The 20,991-nt window shown below is 41.3% G+C and overlaps 1 protein-coding gene across 3 annotated transcripts in view; it reads left to right on the top strand.

Moving 5' to 3' along the window:
• The window catches only part of LOC149156812 (transducin family protein / WD-40 repeat family protein), a 440,547-nt gene that overhangs the window by 101,237 nt on the left and 318,319 nt on the right, over positions 1-20,991 (top strand). For all 3 annotated transcript variants that reach the window (XM_089438622.1, XM_089438623.1, XM_089438624.1), the window contains exon 4: positions 371-599. In XM_089438622.1, the coding sequence (XP_089294748.1) occupies positions 371-599 (229 nt within the window). The remainder of the gene's footprint in view (positions 1-370; positions 600-20,991) is intronic.

The raw sequence follows: 20,991 nt of genomic DNA, 5'->3' as shown, positions 1-20,991 counted from the left end.
ATTTTGGAAAGAAACTTTCTTTTGCCTCTTACTTCCGAGTTTTTGACAATCAGTATCAAGACATTGCTTGTAGGCATATGCATTCTCTTACATTGTTTTAATCAGTTTGATAGAATGAGCATAGTTATTTTGAAGCCTATTTCAATAGAGTCTGCAATAGGTACATGGATCAGTGACATTGGGTCCACGGAAAGCTGCTCTATCTTCATATTGTAGAACCAGTGTGTACTTGGAAGAAAATATTTTCTTTGTGTCAAACTGTGCTTTATGCCAATCCCTGATTTATTGCAGACAAAGCCATAGGTATGTAGGCTTTTACTGTTGTTTTAATTGGTCTAACCATGATTATTTTGTTAACTGTTTTACAAAGGTTCTGGATGCTGGTGTGTTTTTGGCGATTGCATTTTAGACGAACAATGGGGAGAGTTGCAGCAATTGGAGAAATGATGATGGAATCGAGGGTACTAGCATGGGCATATCATTCTGATTGTCAGGATATTCTACTTGATTTGTGCCTATCAGATGGATCATCCTGGCCTGAGATGCAAACTTTAGGAGTAGGATTTTGGTTTACGAATATAGTTTCACTTCGCTCAAGGGTAAGCATATTTATTATATATTTTTTTACTCGTGTTTGCATCATGTTTTACGTATACATTCATTACTTCCTTGAGTGGATTTTATTTAAATTACCTGGACTATTATAATGGCTACTATTTCTAGATAGCCGTGTCGGCGTGTTGAGAAATGTAACTATGCTTGGTCTTCATAATTGTTATTATTCTCATATCATTATATATGTTTATTGTAAAAGCAAAAAGAAAAGAGAAAATGTAATTTTGAAGGCGTGGGTTTCATGCTCTATTTTTATTTTGTCAATTAGGTCAAGCATGTTCTTCATGCTCTAGGGTGTGTTGAGTCAATAAAATCTTCGTCATATGTATAAGACCCTTATGGGCACATTGTATCAAGAAAGAAGTATTAAATTTGATTTTAAAGTGTCATTTTTGGACCCCCAACACCAAGTCAGCCCTGCCAGTGAAGTCGGCCTAGAAGAGGCCTGTTTGACCTTTGAAGAAGGTATAAAAAGGAAGTGCTTTCGACCTATTTGGCATCCATTCATCAAGAAAGTTCGATCTGCACCAAAACAGAAGAAAAAGACAAGCGGAGTCAAGGAGAAAGGTAGAGAATCCAAGCAAAGAAGAAAAGACTGATTTTTGACCTAATTCAGCTCACACATGTGAATTTTTCTAGGGTTTCTGCTGCTGCTACAGTTCAAAGTCTTAAGGCTGAGACCTTGGAAGTTGCAGAAAGAAGAAACTTTGACCTTCGTTGAATTGACTATTTTGGAGAAGATACTTCGGAGGGCTGGCTTGGTGTTTGGTGGAAGTTCTTGGTCTTGTTTTGGGGTCTTGGTTGTCTCTTTTTGACTTGGTTTTATATAGAGAAGAGTTTGATTGGGTTTTCCTCTAGGAGAGGGGTTTTGCCCTGGCTGAGGGCCTATATCTCGTGTCTCTTGTTCTTGTGATCTTCATACTTTTTGAATTGATAATTGCTTGATGAAAGAAGAAATCATAATAAAGATTTAAAGGCCAACAAATAATCACATGTAATTATCAAGAAAAGAGGAATCAAAACCCTAGTTTCTATCTACATTGATTTCTCAACATTTCCAGAAGCAGCACTATTTAAATTACCATTTGAATCTCATCTGGGGATGCCTATGTGGTTTATGTACTATCTCAATAAGCAGGGAGTGCTTGTGCATTTGCCATCAAACATATCTTTTGTAAGGTGTTAGATCCATCTCTGCTCTTACACTCACAAGTTGACAGTGCTAGAGTATGCAAATCAGTGTTGTAAAAATTGGAGCTGTCGGCAATTTTGCAGGGGTCTGAAAATTAAAAATTGGGAAAACATTAAAGAGGCTGGCAAAGAATTGCCAAGTAGCAGTCCAAATGGCAAAAACTGAAAAATAAAAGAATGGGATAAATCAGGTAAAAATAAAAAAACTTGGGGAAAATTCAGCAGTTAATTGGCTGAATTTTGATTTATTATAAGTATGTTTTTTTTGGGTACATGCGTTTTTGGCTTATTTTTTCAGCCGAATTCTCACATTCTGTTTGACTTGATGATTAATAGTTGATTTTTGCAACACTAACCATTTCTTTGAGAATCCTTTTTGGAGGGTTGGGGTGGTGGTGGGAAAAGAGATTAATAGGCCCATGTGCTGGGCTGCTGTCCACTTTTCTAAATTATTTTATGGGTATAGGAAATCTTTTATGTGGTGCTCTAGTAAAATAAACAGCTAGAATCCTGAACAGCAGCATACCAATTAATAGACCTAAATAAATAATTGGATTTTACCCTTCCAGTGATTTAAATTAAGTGTTGAATATGAATGCAAATACTTTATGGAATGACTAAGTTAAACTACTATTATGAAATGGTAATCCATTCAAGAACTTTAGCTTGCTGCAGTTTTGATACCAACCCAATGACATATGCCCCATGTATATTGGAAAATAAAATGTGGTCATTGTCAAGTTCATTTATTATTTTACTAACCTGTCTATACGGGGATACATTTTTTATTAGGCTTGTTAGAATCAATTTTTTAAAAACCAGCCCGGTCTGACTCCTAACCGGTCAAACTAGTTGAGAAAACTGCATCAAGTTTTGCATCAAACATGCATGAATTTGTCCAAAGACCTTTCTATTTAATATTTCACTTTATTAATGTAATTTTTTTGGTTGTATAGAGGAATCGACAATTGGGCCGGTCTTGTGCTTGCATGACATGGGGTCGATTTCGACCACTACCACTATAACCCTTAGGTGAACTGTGCCCTCCCTCTACCACGTGTTGAAAATGTAGCGTGAAAGGTATTTGGCTTGTTCCTTGGAAATACCACGAGTTTGTCTTTCTCTTAGCATGATGCCAATTCATAAGTTAGACTTCAGTTCATGCGTAGTGTTGGAGGATCAATTACGTAGAGCCTTCTTCAGTTTGATTACAGGATTGAGTGGCAGTTATGAGTTTAGTTTAGAACGATTTGGGACTTCATTGATTGATTGAAGGACAAGTTATGACTCCAGTGATGATTGGAGAGAGAGAGTTCACTCTTGGTTAACTTGCCAATCAACAACTCGAGTTCTAAATTTGTACTAGCCTAATTTAGAATGGATCAAATCTATAAAGAGGAGGATCAAGGCACATAATTTACATATGTTTTTGTGAGATCTCTTTGCTTGTGGTGTGCGTAGCCTTGAGGAGCAAGTGGCCATACATTGAGGAGAGTTGCGCTACAAAATAGCAGCCCAAGTGTGCACAAAAATAGGAGCCTAGTGTGCTAGAAAATAAGAGTTTTGGTGTGCAAGGTGTTGATTTGGGGTAGCATCGGATGTGTTCTAGCCACGAAATTTGGTGGAGAGGTTGGGGCACATGAGATCTCCAATACCCAGAAAGGGTTTGGGCAGATTCTAAACAGTTCAAGAGATATTAAAATAATTAATATTTTAATGGAGTCCCTAAGTCTAAACTTAGGGAAAATAAAATATTAATGTGTATTAATATGAATCTGTGTTAGAATGGTCTAAACGACATGGATCAAGCTAGATCTAATCTTAGCTATTGATTAGGGACTTAATCTTGGCTGTTGAGATGTCAACAAGAAAAGTATAAGAGGAGGCTTGAGGGTCACTTGGAAAACACACCAGATGATCAGTCATTCTATTCTCTAGAGCAGAGTTTGCTAAGAGAGATAGAATCAGTGATCGGGAGAGCAGCTGAGGGGCATTGAGTACAAAGGAACAGAGAAGGCAAAGATTATGCCGGGAGAGCAGCGCAACAACCAAGGAGGGTGACGCAAAGCCAGCAGGGGCTCATGCAGGGCCACACAAAGGCAACCAAGTGGTACGCAGAGCACCAGAGGGGCTAGTGTAGCTGATGTAGAGGCTCCCAGAGTTGATGTGGGGCCTCCTGGCGCTGATGCAGGCCAAGAAAGGCTGACGCAGGGCCAGTGTGAGAGAGAGAGGGGCTGACGCAGTCCAGATTGGGCAGACGCTGGGGTTGCGGGAGCAGTTTTGTGCTGAGGAGCTGCTGGAAGGGTTTTCTAGGGTATCAACTAGGAGATTTCTCTCAAACTGTGAGGTATAGCTGCTAAGGAAATTCTCTGTTGGGTAGGCCAATTACGACACTCAGATTGTACTATGATATTGCTTAATAAGAAAATCCTCAGATAGCTGCACTGGTTTTCCGGCATTGGGTTTTTCCGGGGACATTGGTCCAAAAATAATGGTGTCATGTGGTGTGTTCTTGTTTCTTTTAGTTGCTGATCTGTAAAATGTTGAGCATGCACTGGTGTTTATTTTCAGTATTTACATTGTAAATAACTTGTTAAAGAAAAATTAACAAGTAGGTAGGAATAAATCAGGAAAAGTGCATGAAGGGTTTCTAAATTAAGTAAACTTAGAAACTTCAACATGGTAGCAGAGGGTGATTGCAGATCATAGGAGGACTAAAAGACATCAGCCGACCGGAGCAATAGCGGCAGAAAACAACCGTCCCGAGGTGACAGAAGCTGTTTCTAATAGAGTAGAAGCCAAGAAGTGTAACGTAGAGCCAGCCAAAGCCACGCAAAAGAAGCCGGGAGCTACGCAAAGCCTCAGAGAGGCCAACGTTGCTGACGCAGAGGGCCAGAGGGTTGATGCAAGGCATCCCAGGGCTGATGCAGACCCATATGGGGTGACGTAGAGCCAGCGTGAGGCAGAGAGGGGCTGACGCAGTTCACAGAGAGGCAGTTGCTGGGGTCTAGAAGGCTGCAGGAATATTGCAGAGTGGAGCTGGTGAGGTACTATAGTCAGAACAGTACCTGACAGAGCAGGGCCAGAGGAGTTGTTACCGAGGGTTTCTAGCTGAGGCACTTGGATTAGCAGTGCAATTGCACAAGACGATTAGAGTAGGGGGCATCTCGACAGGTGACAGAAGGATTTCCAGGAGGGAAATCAGGACTCAGAGGGAGTCCAGAAGAGAACTTCCAGACGGGAAGTAGAGACTCAGAGGAGTCGAACAAAGAACTTCTAGGAGGGAAGTAGAGGAGCGTCATGGCACTTCACGGAGTAAGAGACCAGGATAGACTGGACGGAGCATCGAACTTTGCAGTCTGGAAGGCCAGAATATTATCAGTGCTTGATAGGAATCATGTCAAGAACTTCGCCTTGAAGGTTATAGCTATCCCAGTCGACCCCAATGATAATGACAAGTATGAGGAGGTGATGGTGAGGGCCAAGTGCATTATCCTTGACGGGGTAAAGGATCATGTGGTACCACATATAGCCGAGAAGGAAACGACGATTGAGATGTGGGAGGCTCTTAAGAACATGTACCAGCATACTTCTATGCAGAGAAGAATGCTGCTCGAGAACCAGATGAGGTCGTATCAGATGAAGAAGGGTCAAACGATTGACTCCTTCCTCGGAGGGTTGAATGAGATTTGAGATCAGTTGACTGCTATAAGAGCGACACCGGATCAGGAGCTTATGGTGAGGACAACCTTGAATGTTGTTTCAGAAGAATGGGAAGTGTTTGTCCAGAGCATCCTGGGCAGAGGGACTCTCCTACCTTGGGATGATATGTGGGCAGCTCTTCTCCAGGAGGAGATCAGACGATAGTCGAAGACAGGGAGCAGCAACAAAGGGATCAAGGTCAAGAAGGAGGAGGGGTATGTGGCCCTAGCATCTGAGGGAAAGCAGGAGAAGCGAAAGAAGAAAGATCTCTCCAAGATCAAGTGCTTCCACTGTGGGGAGATGGGTCATTATGCGACCTAGTGCCCATGGAAGAAGAATAAGGGAGAGTCTTCCGAGACTAAGGCAGTGCCAGCAACGGTAGAGAAGGAAGTTTTGACAGAGGATGACTGTGCCACGAGTGCACATGCACCACTTGAGCGGAAGTGGGGAGACATCGAGCTATAGTTAGGTAGACTACAGGTGATGAGGGGTAGGATCCTTGAGGTACCCAACCTCTTGCATTAGACCTTGCTACGGGAGCCCCGACGAGGAGTAGCAGGTTTGGCTGAATGAGTAGAGACGGATGCGGATGGAGTGGCAGAGGGGCTACAGTGCAGGAGTATCGAGATAGTGTAGTGCTAGCATCCCGCAGTAGTGCGAGAGGCACAAGAGTGTTGCACCAGTGCAGGAAGGCATAGAGAGGTGTGCAACGATGCGAGATGCAAGGAGTTGTTGCAGCAGTGCAGAGGTCAGAGAGGGAGCACTTGTCAGCGATAGAGGGAGCTTCAACATCAGTGGGTGTCTCTAGCTCAACAGGGAGGTTAGTTGGGAGATCAGTTACTTACTTCATAGTAACTGAGTTGTAGTGCAGCAGTAGGCAACACGATGCAACATGATGAGAGGAGGTGCAGTGCGGGTGCAGTACTGGGAGAAAGTACCAATAGTAGCACGGATGCACAGGGAGCTTTCGTACAGATGTAGCAGTGGTAGTGGCAGAACCATGGGTAGCAGTATAAGAGGCAACAATGTAGAGGATGTTGGGCAGGAAGGCCTAGCATCAGCATAGGTACCGATGCCGGATGATCAGAGTAATACTCAGTGAGGAGTATTGCTAGAGCACAATCCTCGCTAAGAGGGAGTGTTGATTTGGGGTAGCATCGGATGTGCTCTAGCCACGAAATTTGGTGGAGAGGTTGGGGCACATGAGATCTCCAATACCCAGAAAGGGTTTGGGCAGATTCTAAACAGGTCAAGAGATATTAAAATAATTAATATTTTAATGGTGTCCCTAAGTCTAAACTTAGGGAAAATAAAATATTAATGTGTATTAATATGAATTTGTGTTAGAATGGTCTAAATGACATGGATCAAGCCAGATCTAATCTTAGCCATTGATTAGGGACTTAATCTCGACCCTTGAGATGTCAACAGGAAAAGTATAAGAGGAGGCTTGAGGGTCACTTGGAGAACACACCAGATGATGAGTCATTCTATTCTCTAGAGCGGGGTTTGCTAAGAGAGATAGAATCAGTGACCGGGAGAGCAGCTGAGGGGCATTGAGTACAGAGGAACAGAGAAGGTAGAGATTGTGCCGGGAGAGCAAGGCAACAGCCAAGGAGGGTGACGTAGAACCAGCAGGGGCTCACGCAAAGGTAGCCAAGTGCGCAGAGCACCAGATGGGCCAGTGTAGCTGACGCAGAGGCTCCCAGAGCTGACTTGGGGCCTCTTGGGCAATTAGCAGTGGCAGTGCTATGGGTAGCATGATGCAACATATTGAGAGGGAGCTGCAGTACAGATGCAGCGGTGACAGTGGCAGTCTCATGGGCAACAATACAGATTGCAGCAGCGAAGTGGATGAAGGGAAGCAGGCCGAGCATTAGTAGCGCAAAGTACCTATGCCGTGGATTGGTGTGATACTTCTGCTGGGAAGTATTGCTAGAGCACGTTCCTTGCTAAGAGGGAGTGTCAATTTTTGGGTAGCATCAGATGTGCTCTAGCTCTGAAATTTTGTGGAGGGGCTAGAACACATGAGATCTCCAAGACCCAAAAATTGTTTGGTGAAATTCCACCCGGATTGTATTTTATTAAAATAATTAATATTTTAAATGGGGTTCCTAAGTCTAAACTTATGAAAATTAAAATATTAATGGTTATTAATGAAAATATGGGTGAGAAGCTTCTAAGAGACGAGGATCAAGTCTAATTTAATCTTAGCTATTGATTAGGGATTAGATCACGACCGTTGATTTTCAACAGGAAAAGTATAAAGGAAGGCTTGGGGTTAGTTGGAGAACACACATAGTGAGAACAACACTTGAGCTAAATCGAAATTTTGGGGCGTGGTTTGCTGAGAATTTCGGACTGAGCTTCTAGTGTAGAGAGGGGCTGTTCAGCAGAGGGACTTCAGTCCAAGGTCGAGAATACATAGCAGAGAGGTAGCACAACACCAGGGAGAGACAACACAACTCCAGAATGGTGATGCAGAGGCTAGAGGAGCTGACATAGTGACTTGGAGGCAACACTGGGGTTTCTATGAGGCAGATCGAGCAGCAGTTCAGTAGATCGATTTCTGAGCCAGGAAGGCTCACTGGGAGGGTGATGCAACTCCTAGAGGAGGTGATGCAGTTCTAGCGCAGAGCTTCGAGCAGCCATCGCTGCACCGCACTGGGGACATTGCAGTCACCTGTGGGGTTTGTTCATCTAGTTGCTGGATTCGCCAAAATGTCTTTGGATAGAGGTACTTCTACCGGGTTTATTCTCTGTTGGGTGAGCCGGATTTGGCACCCTAGTTGTATTCAGAAAACTGCTTAATAATAAAACCCTCATATCTACTGCACTGATTTTCCCACGCTGGGTTTTTCTGGGGACGTTTAGTCCAAAAATATGTGTGTCCTTTGTGTGATTGTCTTGTTTATTTTTCAGTACTTGATCTGTATATTGGTGTAGGTTGCAGTGTATTTGCATTACTATTTTCTGAATATTTATGAAAATAACTTGTTAACATGAAGAATACAAGTAGGTGATGCAAATTAGTTTACTGCAGTGGGATTTCTGGTATTGTTAGATTCAAAATTTTTCACAGGAAATAGGGCTAGGAAGTGCACAAGGGTTTAGGAGCTGGGATTAAGGGTTGGAACAAGAAGTCCAAGCTAGATTAGCAGGAGAACAAGTGTGTTCTCAATGAGATAGATTGCTTTGAATTGATTCAATTGCTCACGATCAATAAAATACCACATCAAGGAGACAAGATTTCCCCTGTTGGGTTTCGTGAGAAAAATAAGTGCATCAATTTGTGTGATGTGTTTATATTCCATTGCTTATAAGTCGTTAAGAAATTTTATATCTTGGTGAAAGTAAACTAGATTTCAATTTAAATTTATTCATCTAAGTAGTAGAATTTCATGGAAATTTTACATGGTATCAGAGTAGAGATCAGTATAAAGACCAACACCAAATTGATCAATTAGTCAAGAGGGTAGATTAGAGTATTGAAGAGCGATTCTTTGGATAGAAGTATGGTGTTCCAAGGACTGAGAGCAGATCATTGTTTAGACTGAGCCTCAAATTTCTGTGCGTGGAAGGAGTGGATATATGTGGTGTTGGAAGATAATGGGGTGCTAGAGTTTGTGAAGCAGCAAACAGTGCCATCTACAGATGCCCAATAGTTGTCCCAACATAAAAAAAATGACACCAACGGGAGGAGGATCATTCTTGAGGTGATTAGAGATCATATTATCCCTCATTTCCATGAGAAGAAGACAACATATGAGATGTTTAAAGCCATCTTAGAGTTGTATTAGGGTTCTAGTGATGCCAAGAAGCTTTCTCTCAAAGAGAAGCTAAGAAGTATCTAGATAGGCAAAGGAGAGCCCATCATCACATATCTTTCAAAATTCACTGGGTTCGTGATGAGTTAGGTGGCGTGGGCGAGACAATAATAGAAAAAGAGCTTGTGAATCTTGCGCTTCTGGAACTCCATAAGTCTTGGTATAGTTTCCAGGGTGTAGTATATGGCAGAGAGAATATTCCCAGTTGGGAAAGGTTATGGAATGATTACGTTGAAGAAGAGATCTAGAGAGGCATGAGAGTTGTTAGAGAAGCTCCAACAGAGGACGTGGAGGACTTTGCCCTGGTCAACAAAGGTAATTGAGCCAGGGGAAAGAAGGGCAAAGGCAAGGCTGAGACTGGTTAGAAGTGCGAGAAGAAGAAGGATCTAAGCAAGATCAAGTGCTTCCATTGCCATGAGTTCAGGCACTACGCCACTAAGTGTCCTAATTGAAAGAAGGGGTCCAATAAAGATCATGTGGCTGCATTAGCTTGTTAGTTTTTGTAGCATTAGATGGCGTTCTAGTCTCAAACTTCGTGGAGAGGCTAAAACACACGAGTTCTCCAAAACCCATAAATCGTTCATGGAAATTCCACCTAGAGATAGCTCAATTAAATTAATTGACCATCATTTACATTTTTCCTAAGTCTAACTTAGGAAAACTGATTAATTAATAGTAATTAATTGAGAAAGGTGAGAACTCTCAAGAGACTCACACATATTGACTTGGAGATGATCTCAACCATTGATTAAGTTTTAATCGTGGCCGTTGAAGTTTCAATTGCAGATTAGAAGAAGAGGTCGATGGGTTGATGGAGAATACACCAGTCGCAAGTACTCAATGATCAAGGAAGTTCGATTTCCCAGTGGTAGATGATTCAACAGTGAGATGGAGCTAGTGATTGAGTAGCAGGTAACAGAGGGGCAACACAGGTTTTCTGGATGAGTTTCCAGTTCCAAAAGATTCAGAGGAGGAGGTCGAGTTTATTCTTCAGGAGGCTGCCCAAGGGCTATGCAGTGCCTCAAGGAGGCAGTTTGATTTAGCTGTGGGGAAGCTCGATTTAGTATCCAGATGTTGGGAATGTCTTCCAGAGTGCCAGAGAGCTACTTCTAGCAAAAGAGACAGGCAAGACGACTTGTTGTGAGAGGGTTTGTCAGACATATGTGTGGAGGCCAGCACAGGAGCAACGCAGAAGGGACTGCATAGGGGTTGGACAATTAACCTTTCAGAGGAAGCTAGTAGTTGGGATTGCTTGGAGAGGAGGGTAATTTCCCTTAGTAAATTTTGCCAGTATTTCTCTTGGATAGAAATGCCAGTATGGCGTCATTTTATTGTATTCAAAATTTTTGCTACTGCATAATAATAAAAAGCCTCAACTCCTGCACTGATTTTCCCGCATTGGGTTTTTCTTGGGACAATTGTCCAAAAATAATTGTCATTTTTATGCATGTGCTAGCATTTCTTAGTTCCTATTTTTGCTTCCGTAGTATTTTTTATGGTGAAGAAATTACAGTGTGATTAATTCACTCTGACATAGCAAATAAACTGTTAAATAATTAACCAATTAGAAGAATTAATTCCAGTTGCTTCATTTCAAGAAAATTTCACATGTTATCAGAGCATATTTGACAGATAGGAGGCTCATAGACGAAGGAAGAGAATTTCGCTGTTTAGGGGGAGTAGCAGGACGAAATTTTCTGGGGCTGTGTAGTGCCTAACCACGCAGTGCAAATTGCTGGGCAAGAGTTCGATTTTCTAGTTGCAGGGGTAAGCAAATTTGATTTGTCTAGGTAGTGATTCCAGCAGCAGAGGGAGCAAGAACTCAATATTTAGCATAGCAGAGTCTTTGTCTGGGCACATAGGGTTTGTAGCAGTTTGCTAGAGCAAATTGAGTGCCAGAAGGAAGAAAAATCGCACACACATAGGGAGTTCTCTCAGAGGGATTTTAGCTTCAAAAATCCAAATTTCCTGTTGCAGTAGCAGTAGCAGCAGGAATATTTCCTCACTACAGAAGGGAGTGTGAATAGTAGTGCTAGTAGGCGAGTAGGTGAAAGAGGGAGATTTCCATTCCAGGTCGGTTTATTTTGCAGAAATGGCCACAACTAGGCTTAGAGATCAAGACAGGTTGGATGGAGCATCCAACTATATCATTTGGAAGGCTAGGATGTACTTCTTGCTAGATGAGCACGGTCTAAAGACCCATGCAAAGAACATTGTGGCAAAACCTACCGATGCAGATCAACTAAAAATTCCAAGAAGGAGATGGCAAAGGCGAAGTGGATGATTCTTGATGGAGTTTGAGATCATATAGTCTTACACATATCAGGCAAGAATACGACCAAAGAGATGTGGGATGCTCTCACAGGGTTATATCAGAATCCTTTTGAGCAACGAAAGGTGTTCTTGAAGGAAAAGTCGAGGAATGCCAAAATGCAGAAGGGTGAAGGCATTAATCCGTTTCTCCCCAGATTTAAGGATATCCGGGATGAGCTTGCAACTATTGGAGAGATGCCTCCACCTACATAAATGGTGAGGTTGGCTCTCAAAAGCGTCACCGAGGATTGGGAGAATTTCGTCCAAGGCATATTGGGACGAGATACTTTGACTTGGTGGGACGGATGTGGGTTGATTTCGCACAGGAGGAGATGAGGCGTACTCTAGTAAAGAGCTCCATCATCAACAATAGTAGCAATGGATTGAAGGGTGCAAAGGAGGAAGACAATGTGGCCCTTGCATCAAAAGGGAAGGCAAAAGGTCCCAGTTTGGGATAAGGCTTGCAGGTAGAGAAGAAGAAGAAGAAGGATTTGTCCATGATCAAGCACTTCAGGTATGGTGAGTTTGGCCACTACAATACCTAGTGTCCTTAGAGGAAGAAGGACAAGAAGGAGAAGCAATATCAAGCGACAACATCAATTGGGATCGATAATCTTTTCTCTAGGCTAGAGGGAAATTTCACCATGTATGTAGCTGTACCTCTAGGAGAGAGGTGGGGCCATGTGGAGCTTTAGTCCTAGAGTTGCACAAAGGTTTGTAGGGTCAATCGAGGTGATCATCGGATGGTGTTTCCTCATGGATCATTACCCTTGCTATAGGGGCCCAAAGTATTCGATAGTAGGAGAATCAATGTAATTGGAGATTATAAGAAGAGGTCGATGGGTAGATTGAGAATACACCAGTTGCAGATACTCAGTGATCAAGGCAGTTCAATTTCCCAATGGCAGGTGATTCAACAGTGAGATCGAGCTAGTGATTGAGTAGAAGGTGATAGAAGGGCAACACAAAGGTTTTCCAGAGGAGTTTCTAATTTCAGAAGAGTCAGAAGAGGAGGTCGAGTTTATTCTTCAGGAGGCTGCGTAAGGGCTGCATAGTGCCTTAAGAAGGCAGTTTGATATAGTTGTGGGGAAGCTCGATTCAATATCTAGAGGCCGGGAAAGCCTTCCAAAGTGTCGGAGAGTCACTTCCAGCAGTAGAGACAGGCAAGACGACTTGTTTTGAGAGGGTATGTCAACCACACATGTGGAGGCTAGCGTAGGAGTAACGCAAAAGGGTTTGCGCAGGGGTTTGACGACTAAAATTTCAGAGGAAGCCAATACCTGGGATTGCTTCAAGAAAAGGGTAATTTGCCTTTGTAAATTTTCCTAGTATTTCTCTTGAATAGAAATGTCTATTTGGCATCATTTTGTTGCACTCAAAATTTCTGTTGCTGCATAATAATAAAAACCCTCAACTGCTGCACTGATTTTACTGCATTGGGTTTTTTCAGGGACAATTGTCCAAAAATAATTGTGTCATTTTTATGTGTGTGCTAGCATTTCTTAGTTCATATTTTTGGTTCCGCAATATTTTTTATGGTGAAGAAATTGTAGTGCGATTAATTCGCTGTTTGCCATAGCAAGTAAAGTGTTAAATAATTAACCAATTAGAAGAATTAATTCCAGTTGCTGCATTTCAAGGAATTTTCACACAACTGAGGTAGATGGGTTTTCTTCTCAGTTTAAGAAAGATTTCTCATTGATAGCTTGGATGACAAGATTTGTAGGCAACAACGTATGGTATATTGATTCAGGAGAATCCTTCCATATGACCTTAAACAAGGATATTTCATCTAGTTGCAGGAGAAGAACATGCAGTTTCATATTGAGCTAGGAGATGATGGCAAGTACACAACTAGGGGAGTTGGTACTTTCAGCTTTGAGAGGTAGTCTGGGAGCTCTCTCCATCTCAAAGATGTTTTCTATGTTCCAGGCTTGAAGAAGAACCTTGTTTTGGTGGCAATCCTAGAGTATAAGGGTTATGATGTCAATTTCAGCAGAGGTAAGGCTTACATCAAGCATCTAACTTTTGGATCAGTCAAGCAAATAGGTGTGAGGATGAAGAATCTCTACAAGTTGCAGGTTGAGACATGCGCAACCTTGAGCAGCAAGGCAAGAGGTGTGTAGATTAGAGATGTAAGAGAACTTTGGCACATGTGCATGTGACACTTGCATCATGGGGTACTGAAGATCCTTCAACAAATAGCCACAACGCTGCTAGAGTACAACCTTAACAAGAATGGAGTGTGCAAGGGGTGCACACTTGGCAAGTATGCCAAGTCATTTTTCCAGGGCCGAGACGACAAAACCAAAGGGATTTTGGAGCCGGTGCATTCAGATGTATGCGGTCCCTTCTCTTCAACATCACTTATGAGACGCAGGTATTATGTTACTTTCATAGATGATTATTCCCAGAAGACATGGATCTTCTTCATTTGGAGGAAGGAGGAGGTCTTCTCCAAGTTCATGGAGTTTAACGCCTTCGTAGAAAACCTGACCGGGAAGAAGATCAAATCATTGAGGAGTGACAATGTTATGAATAAATATGTAGGAAATAATGTAAATGATAATAATAATTAATAATGATTAGTTATTTAGTAATTAGGTTAAAGGGTCATGTCTAAATGAGACATGACTCTCCATGAAGAGGTACCTATTTGGTATATAAGCAAGCCTCTGACTCTCATTGTATCATCATTCTTATTCATGCATTTAATATATAATACTTGTATCCTCATGGATATCTTTATATTCGAAGTCTTCTAGAGTAATTAATCTGAAGAAGGAACTTTGTTCGCTTCATTTGGTATCACAACAGTTCGATCCTTTGGTCGCTTCATTGTTGCACCGAGTTCATTCTCTGATCTAGGTCTTTGACTAGCAAAATTCGTTAATGTTGTTGCCTTTGAAGCATTTCGCTACACTTTTGGGAGTTTCTCGGTCGCTTATTCGTCAGAGGCCCTTGGCCGTTAAAAAATAAAAAGTAAAATTATAGAAAAAGATAAATCTAGATACAAAAGTTATTAAAAAAAAATCATTATAAAAAATAAATCAAATACGTATATTTGAAAGAAAGAAAAATAAATAACTAAATATATAGAATATATAAAAAAAATTCATAAAAAAAACCTTAAAAAATAATAAAGAAATTTAAGGCTATTAAAAAAAATTATATTCGCACTTACCTCTTATCTCCTACAGCTACAGTTTCCCCTGCTCTTAACATATCCAATCGACCGACATAACAAGGCTCCCCGCCTCAGCCATCCCCGTGTAATCCACACGCTGCTAATGTCATATCATTCCACTCCATTTCCACTCCCGTCGTTCATCAGATCACTTGCGGCTCCCAGAAGTGTTGCCTGACCGACCGTTGTTGTTGTAATCCTCTGCAACTGCCATCTGTGGCATCAACCAACATCGCTACTCCTTATCCTCCATTGCCTGAGTCACGCTGAAGTTGACAACAAGCCACCGTCGACAGCATTTTCTAGCACGCTATTTTTGTCTTCTTCTTGTTGATTGCACAATTGATAGGCATATGCTGATTCGTAACTTGTTCTCGACTAACCACTATCAATCTCATCTATAGCCGTCGTACTGTATGGTCAATGCGCAATATCTTATGGTCAATTGGTGTGTCCGAATAGGTGTACGAAATTGTTGTGTCATATTGTCTCTCCATTTGGAAAGGAAAAGGGCCAATTCAAGTATATGAGAAGGAATTATTATTATATTTATATATTAGAAAAAAAATAAGATGAAGGATTTGATCAGGGCTCTTAAGGAATATAAAAGCGCCAACATATAAAAAGTAATATCACATATGAGGTATGAGGAAGTTAAAAAAAAAGGAAAAAATAAATTATCTAGGCTATTTTGTTAAAAAAGAAAAGAAAAAAAGGTATAAGGTATTAAAAAAGGAAAGGAGAAGATTCATATAGGGAATTTCTTGAAATTAAAAAGGAGTAATAAAAAAGAGTTTTGATTCGTAAGAATATACATTATAAAAAGGAAAAATACACAATAAAAATGATTATTGAACGAAGAATTTTTGAAGCAAAAAGAAAGTTGAAGTAAGAAGAGCGAAGGGAAATTCCAAGTCAAAAAACATAAAAGGAGAATTCGTTAAGGATTAATACTAAAGTCTGAAGGAATAATAAAGTTTTGAAGGTTTTGAAGAAAAAATATGGGTTTCTTTTCAATACGTTCTTTTTGTTCAGAAGGATACCCTAATTGTCAAGAATCATTCAGAAATTAAAACGTTGTTTGCACAAAATGTTACAAAACTTTTATCTTAGTCGAACTTCTAAGTGATACAGAAAAACAATCATTAGCAAGAGATATGAAACAATTAATGGCAACAATTAGGCAACAACATACAAATTTTGATAAGGAAATGAAGAAAACAAAATCCACATTGCAAGTTGAAAGCCCGTCATCACTCCTACAAAACAATGTAACCCAACGTACCAAGAAATTGCCAGATCAAGAGAAAGGCAAAATAGCCAAACTTCGGCAAAACAAGGAAGCTTTACAACAGGAACATAAAAATCTTGTGGATATGTATTACAAGGAAGTAATGGAAAAGGATGAAGAAATCTCTTGCCTCAAGCACCACGATGAAAAATTACTTGCACAAGTGAAGAAGACTAAGGTCACAAAGAAAGAAATCAAGAAGCACTTTATCAGAACAAGAAGAGGAAACCTTGCATTTAAAGAACCTTAATAAAAATTTAATAGAACAAATCAGAGATCTAAAAGATGAAAAAATAAAAAATCAAAACATTGGAAATAAGGTTGATGAATCAAAAACCAAAGAACTTTTACGTCTAAGAAACCATAATTGTTAATTTTTGGTATGTTATATGCTTAAGAGCAATTTACTTCAATTTCTTTATGAGCCCAATATCAATATCCTATTTAGCAATCACATCAACATGATAGTAAAACGCAGATAGAACATAAACATAAATAGTAGAAGACAAGCCAAGACAAGAGGACACAAGATGTGGCACCAGCCAGGGACAAACCCCAATGTGGGGAAACCTTTGATCAATTCTTCTTATATTCTTCAATAGTTCAGCAAAGAGAGATAGTAGAAATTTACAAATTTGATAATTTATGACAACAGTAGAAAATCCCTAACCAGAGAAGTCAACGCTGGTCAAACAGGGTAGAATTCTTCCTCTAAGGAACTCGGTCAAACGCAGTCAACTTCGGCTTCCAACAACAAACCCATACAATCCAAAACAATCAGAAAATGTCTAGTCAAATGCTGGTCAACAAAAGTCAAACTACAACTAGATCTAGGGAGTCAACGCTGGTCAAATCACCTCGATTTCAGTGCCCAGATCTGTGGTTTGCCAAGGAGAAGATCCTCACCCAAATCCGTAGTCAAGAGGAGGTCAATGCAACCCAAAATGTAGCCCCAGAAATTCGGTCAACGCAGGCAAACAGTCAAAACAGAAATCGTCCTCCTTCCTTTGCACGTGTGAGAGAAAGCTGCCAGATTTGTGTACCCAATCAAGCGAGGAGAGAGAGATGTGATGATATGAGATGATTATAAAATGACTTGTGGTCTCCTCCTTTTATATGCAACGTTGAGGATGAGCTGGGGGTTAAAATCCCTGTTTTGTTTGCAGGCCGACCTTGATAATTTGTCCATAATACAAATAAATTCATATCTTTATTTTTACATGTCGGAATCAGATGATCTTTAGATCAATCCTACACCTCTCGGAGAGAGGAATCCAATAAAAATATCAGCTGTCATAAATAAGATGATCCATGTGGAGTTTGGCCATAGTTTGCCAATTTTAACACTCCCTTTCAACTAGGGAGAACTCCATCTGCTAATCCATTTGCCAGTTGGTACTATCTCTGCCATCAATGCACTGCTCTCCACTGCTGAACTATGAAGAAGAAGTGATCGAGAATGTATCATACCATTCTCTACTGATCCGAAGTGAGTCCCAGATAAAAGAGAGTGTCTCATACCACTCTTACTGACCCGAACTCAGTTTCAATCAAAAGAGAGTGTGTCATACCACTCCTACTGACCCAAAGTCAGTTCCAATTGATCCCAGATCAATATCGGTCATCTTAGCATAGGGAGTACGAGAGTACACTATGCGTCCATCGGTAGTACTGTGGTCCCTATCCTCATTTCCCTACTCATTGGCCAGATGAGAGGTGCTTCCCATGAGTCCCAGACTGCATGGGTAGGATGTCTCAGAAGGAGAAGGATGAACCACTCATCTTGCCTACATGTCGCCACTGGGTATCACAGGGGAAGGTTGAACCACTCACCCTGTACACAAAAAACCAATAGGGGAAGGCTGAACCACTCACTCTATGGTTGCTCATCGCTCCAAGAAGTACCCCAAGCCCCCCGGAGCTCCCAGAGCTCAATGTCCATATCATACAGGTCCCTCAGAAGAGGGTCTCTCCACGATTCCAAGTTGTTCTCGAAAGGCCAAGAACTTGGCCTTCCCCAGGGGCTTTGTCAGAATATCGATGACCTTATCATCAATTCCAATGTGATGGAGCCTTATTGCTCCTCGTTGTACCATATCCCGGAAAAAGTGGTAACTGATATCTATGTGCTTGGAGCAATCATGAAATACAAGATTCTCTGATAATCGGATCCCACTTTGGTTGGCGTAGAGGATCACGGTGGTATCCAGCACATGTCCAAACAGCTCACTGAAGAGCTTCCTCAACGAGACAACTTCGCAGGAAGCCATACAAACAGCTATGTATTCGGCCTGAATGGTGCTCAAGGCAACTGATTTCTACTTACTGCTCATCCAGGATATTGAAGCAAAACCCAAAGAAAAGCAACACCCAGAAGTGCCCTTGTTATCCACCACATTGCCGGCCCAATCAACATCCGAATAACCATGTAGCCTCACATCTTTGGCAATGTATCTTAGTCCATGAGTGATTGTGCCCCGAAGATATCTCAGAAGATTCTTGGCACCAATCCAATGTATGTGATGAGGCTCAACCATATATCGGCTCAACGTATTAATTGCAAAACATATGTCTGGACGGGAGTTCACCAAGAACATCAACGCTCCTATGAGTTGACGATACTTAGAAGCATTTCCCAATTCAGGTCCGACAACGCTACCACATAACTTCTTGAAGTTAAGTTCCATCAGGGTAGTCACAGGCTTGCAGTCCACCATCCCAAATCTTTCGAATATCTTCACAACATCTTGAGATAGGAAAATTTCTCCTGGCTTTTGCCAGACCTCCAACCCTAGGAAGTAGTGCATTAGTCCTAGGTCCTTCACCTCAAAATTTAGAAGCCAACTCCCTCTTACGTTTGTGAATGAGAAGGTCTGCACATGTCAGAAAGAGGTTGTCCACATAAAGTACCAGTATGAGAGGTTTATCATTTTCAACCTTAAAGTAAAGTTTTGGATCGACTTCACTTCTAGTGAATTTCAGCTTCATCAGATAGCTATCAATCCTCTCATACCAAGCCCGGGGTGCTTGCTTCGAGCCATAGAGAGCTTTCTTCAACCTGCATAAATGAGATTCTCGGTCATGAACCTCAAACCCCTCGGGTTGTTCCACATAGACTTCCTCTTTAATCGAACCATGCAAGAAAGCGGTCTTGACATCCATCTGATGTAGGTTCCATCCTTGCGAGGCAACAAGGGCTATGATCGAGCGAATGGTGGTGTATCGGGCAACAGGTGCAAATATCTCATCGTAATCTACACCTTCCTTTTGAGAGAAGCCTCGAGCAACAAAGTGAGCCTTGAACTTTTCAACACTTCCATCAACTCCATGCTTGATTTTGTAGAGCCACTTAGAGGTGACAACCGATTTGTCCTAGGGTCTAGGAACCACATCCTAGACATCATTCTTCATAATTGACTCGTACTCTTTATTCATAATATATTTCCATACTTGTTGCTTCACGACTTTTTCAAATGATGAAGGCTCATTTTGAATGATAGTGCTCATGACGGTCAAGTATCCTTGATACTTGTTCGGCTTCTTGTTCTCACGGAAAGTCCCCCTCTGTGCAATATATCTCTCGGCATCTTCAAGAGTCTCCCTAAGCCATGAGGGTCTCCTCTTGGAGGATGAGGGTTCTTGGGGAGGAGGATCAATAGGATCCATAGGTTCATCAACATCACGCATCGTCTCGTTCTCTTTTTCACCCTGTTTTCCGGTGTCAGCTTCTTTGTCCTTCCTTGGAATAGGAAGGTTGTTGATCTTGCTGAGGGCCATATCTTCGTCAAAGGTGACATCATGACTTATCTCAACTTCCCTTTGACCAACCACATAAATTGTATAGCGCTTAGAATTTTCGCTATAGCCCACAAAGATTCCTTTATTCTCTGATGCACCCAATTTGTTTCTTTTCTCTTTTGGGACATGAAAATATACAGGACTTCCAAAAATTCTAAAATGAGAGAGATCAAATTTCTTACCAGTAAACATTTCTTTAGGAGTCTTGGAGTCCAATGCTTGATGAGGGCATCAGTTTTGAACATACACGGCGGTATTTGCAGCTTCGGCCCATAGGAATTTCGAAAGCCCTTGATCATGACGCATGGCACGAACAACTTCTACATATTACGATTCTTCCTTTCAGTCACACCATTCTGCTCGGGAGTGTATGGTATTGTAGTCTCCCTCTTAATGCCAACTTCTCTGCATTAATCATGTAATTTATTTGATTCGTACTCAGTCCCATTATCAGTGCTCAATATCTTGATTCTCTTCTCGGATTGGTTTTCGATCATAGCTTTGAAGTGACGGAACCAGGTGAACACTTCATCCTTCTTTTTTAAGAAGCAGATCTAGGTCTTGCGAGAATAGTCATCCGTAAACATGAGATAATATAAGTATCCTCCCAAAGAGTTTATGGGCATCATACTAGATATGTCAGAGTGGATCAACTGCAATATATCTGTGGTCTTGCTATTACTTGAGGGGAATGGTCCCCTTGTAAGTTTCCCTTCGGCACATCCCGGACATACACCTTAATGCTCTACTTTGAACTCGAGCATACCTCTCACCATCTGTCTCACATCGGGTAGAGCCTTATAATGAAGATGGGCAAACCTCCGGTGCCATAGTTCAGATTATGGAGATGTGTCGCAAGACATGGCTCCCAATGAACTTCCTCCAACTTGATACAAATTGTCAACCCTGAACCCAAGAGTAGAAGCATCTTTAAAATTCCTTTTCCAAACACATACCTTTCCATTGATGAATGCCACCTTGTATCCTTTGTCTTCCATTTCCGAAATGTACCCCAGGTTCTTCTTAAGATCATGTACGTATAGAACTTCTTGGAAATGAATCGTGTT

Source organism: Pinus tabuliformis, chromosome 9 (genome assembly GCF_031772625.1).
Source record: "Pinus tabuliformis cultivar Carrire ecotype Pingquan chromosome 9, CPIR1, whole genome shotgun sequence".
Lineage (NCBI taxonomy): Eukaryota > Viridiplantae > Streptophyta > Pinopsida > Pinales > Pinaceae > Pinus > Pinus tabuliformis.
The sequence above is the reverse complement of the archived record's forward strand: the minus strand, read 5'-3'. Positions and strand labels throughout refer to the sequence as shown.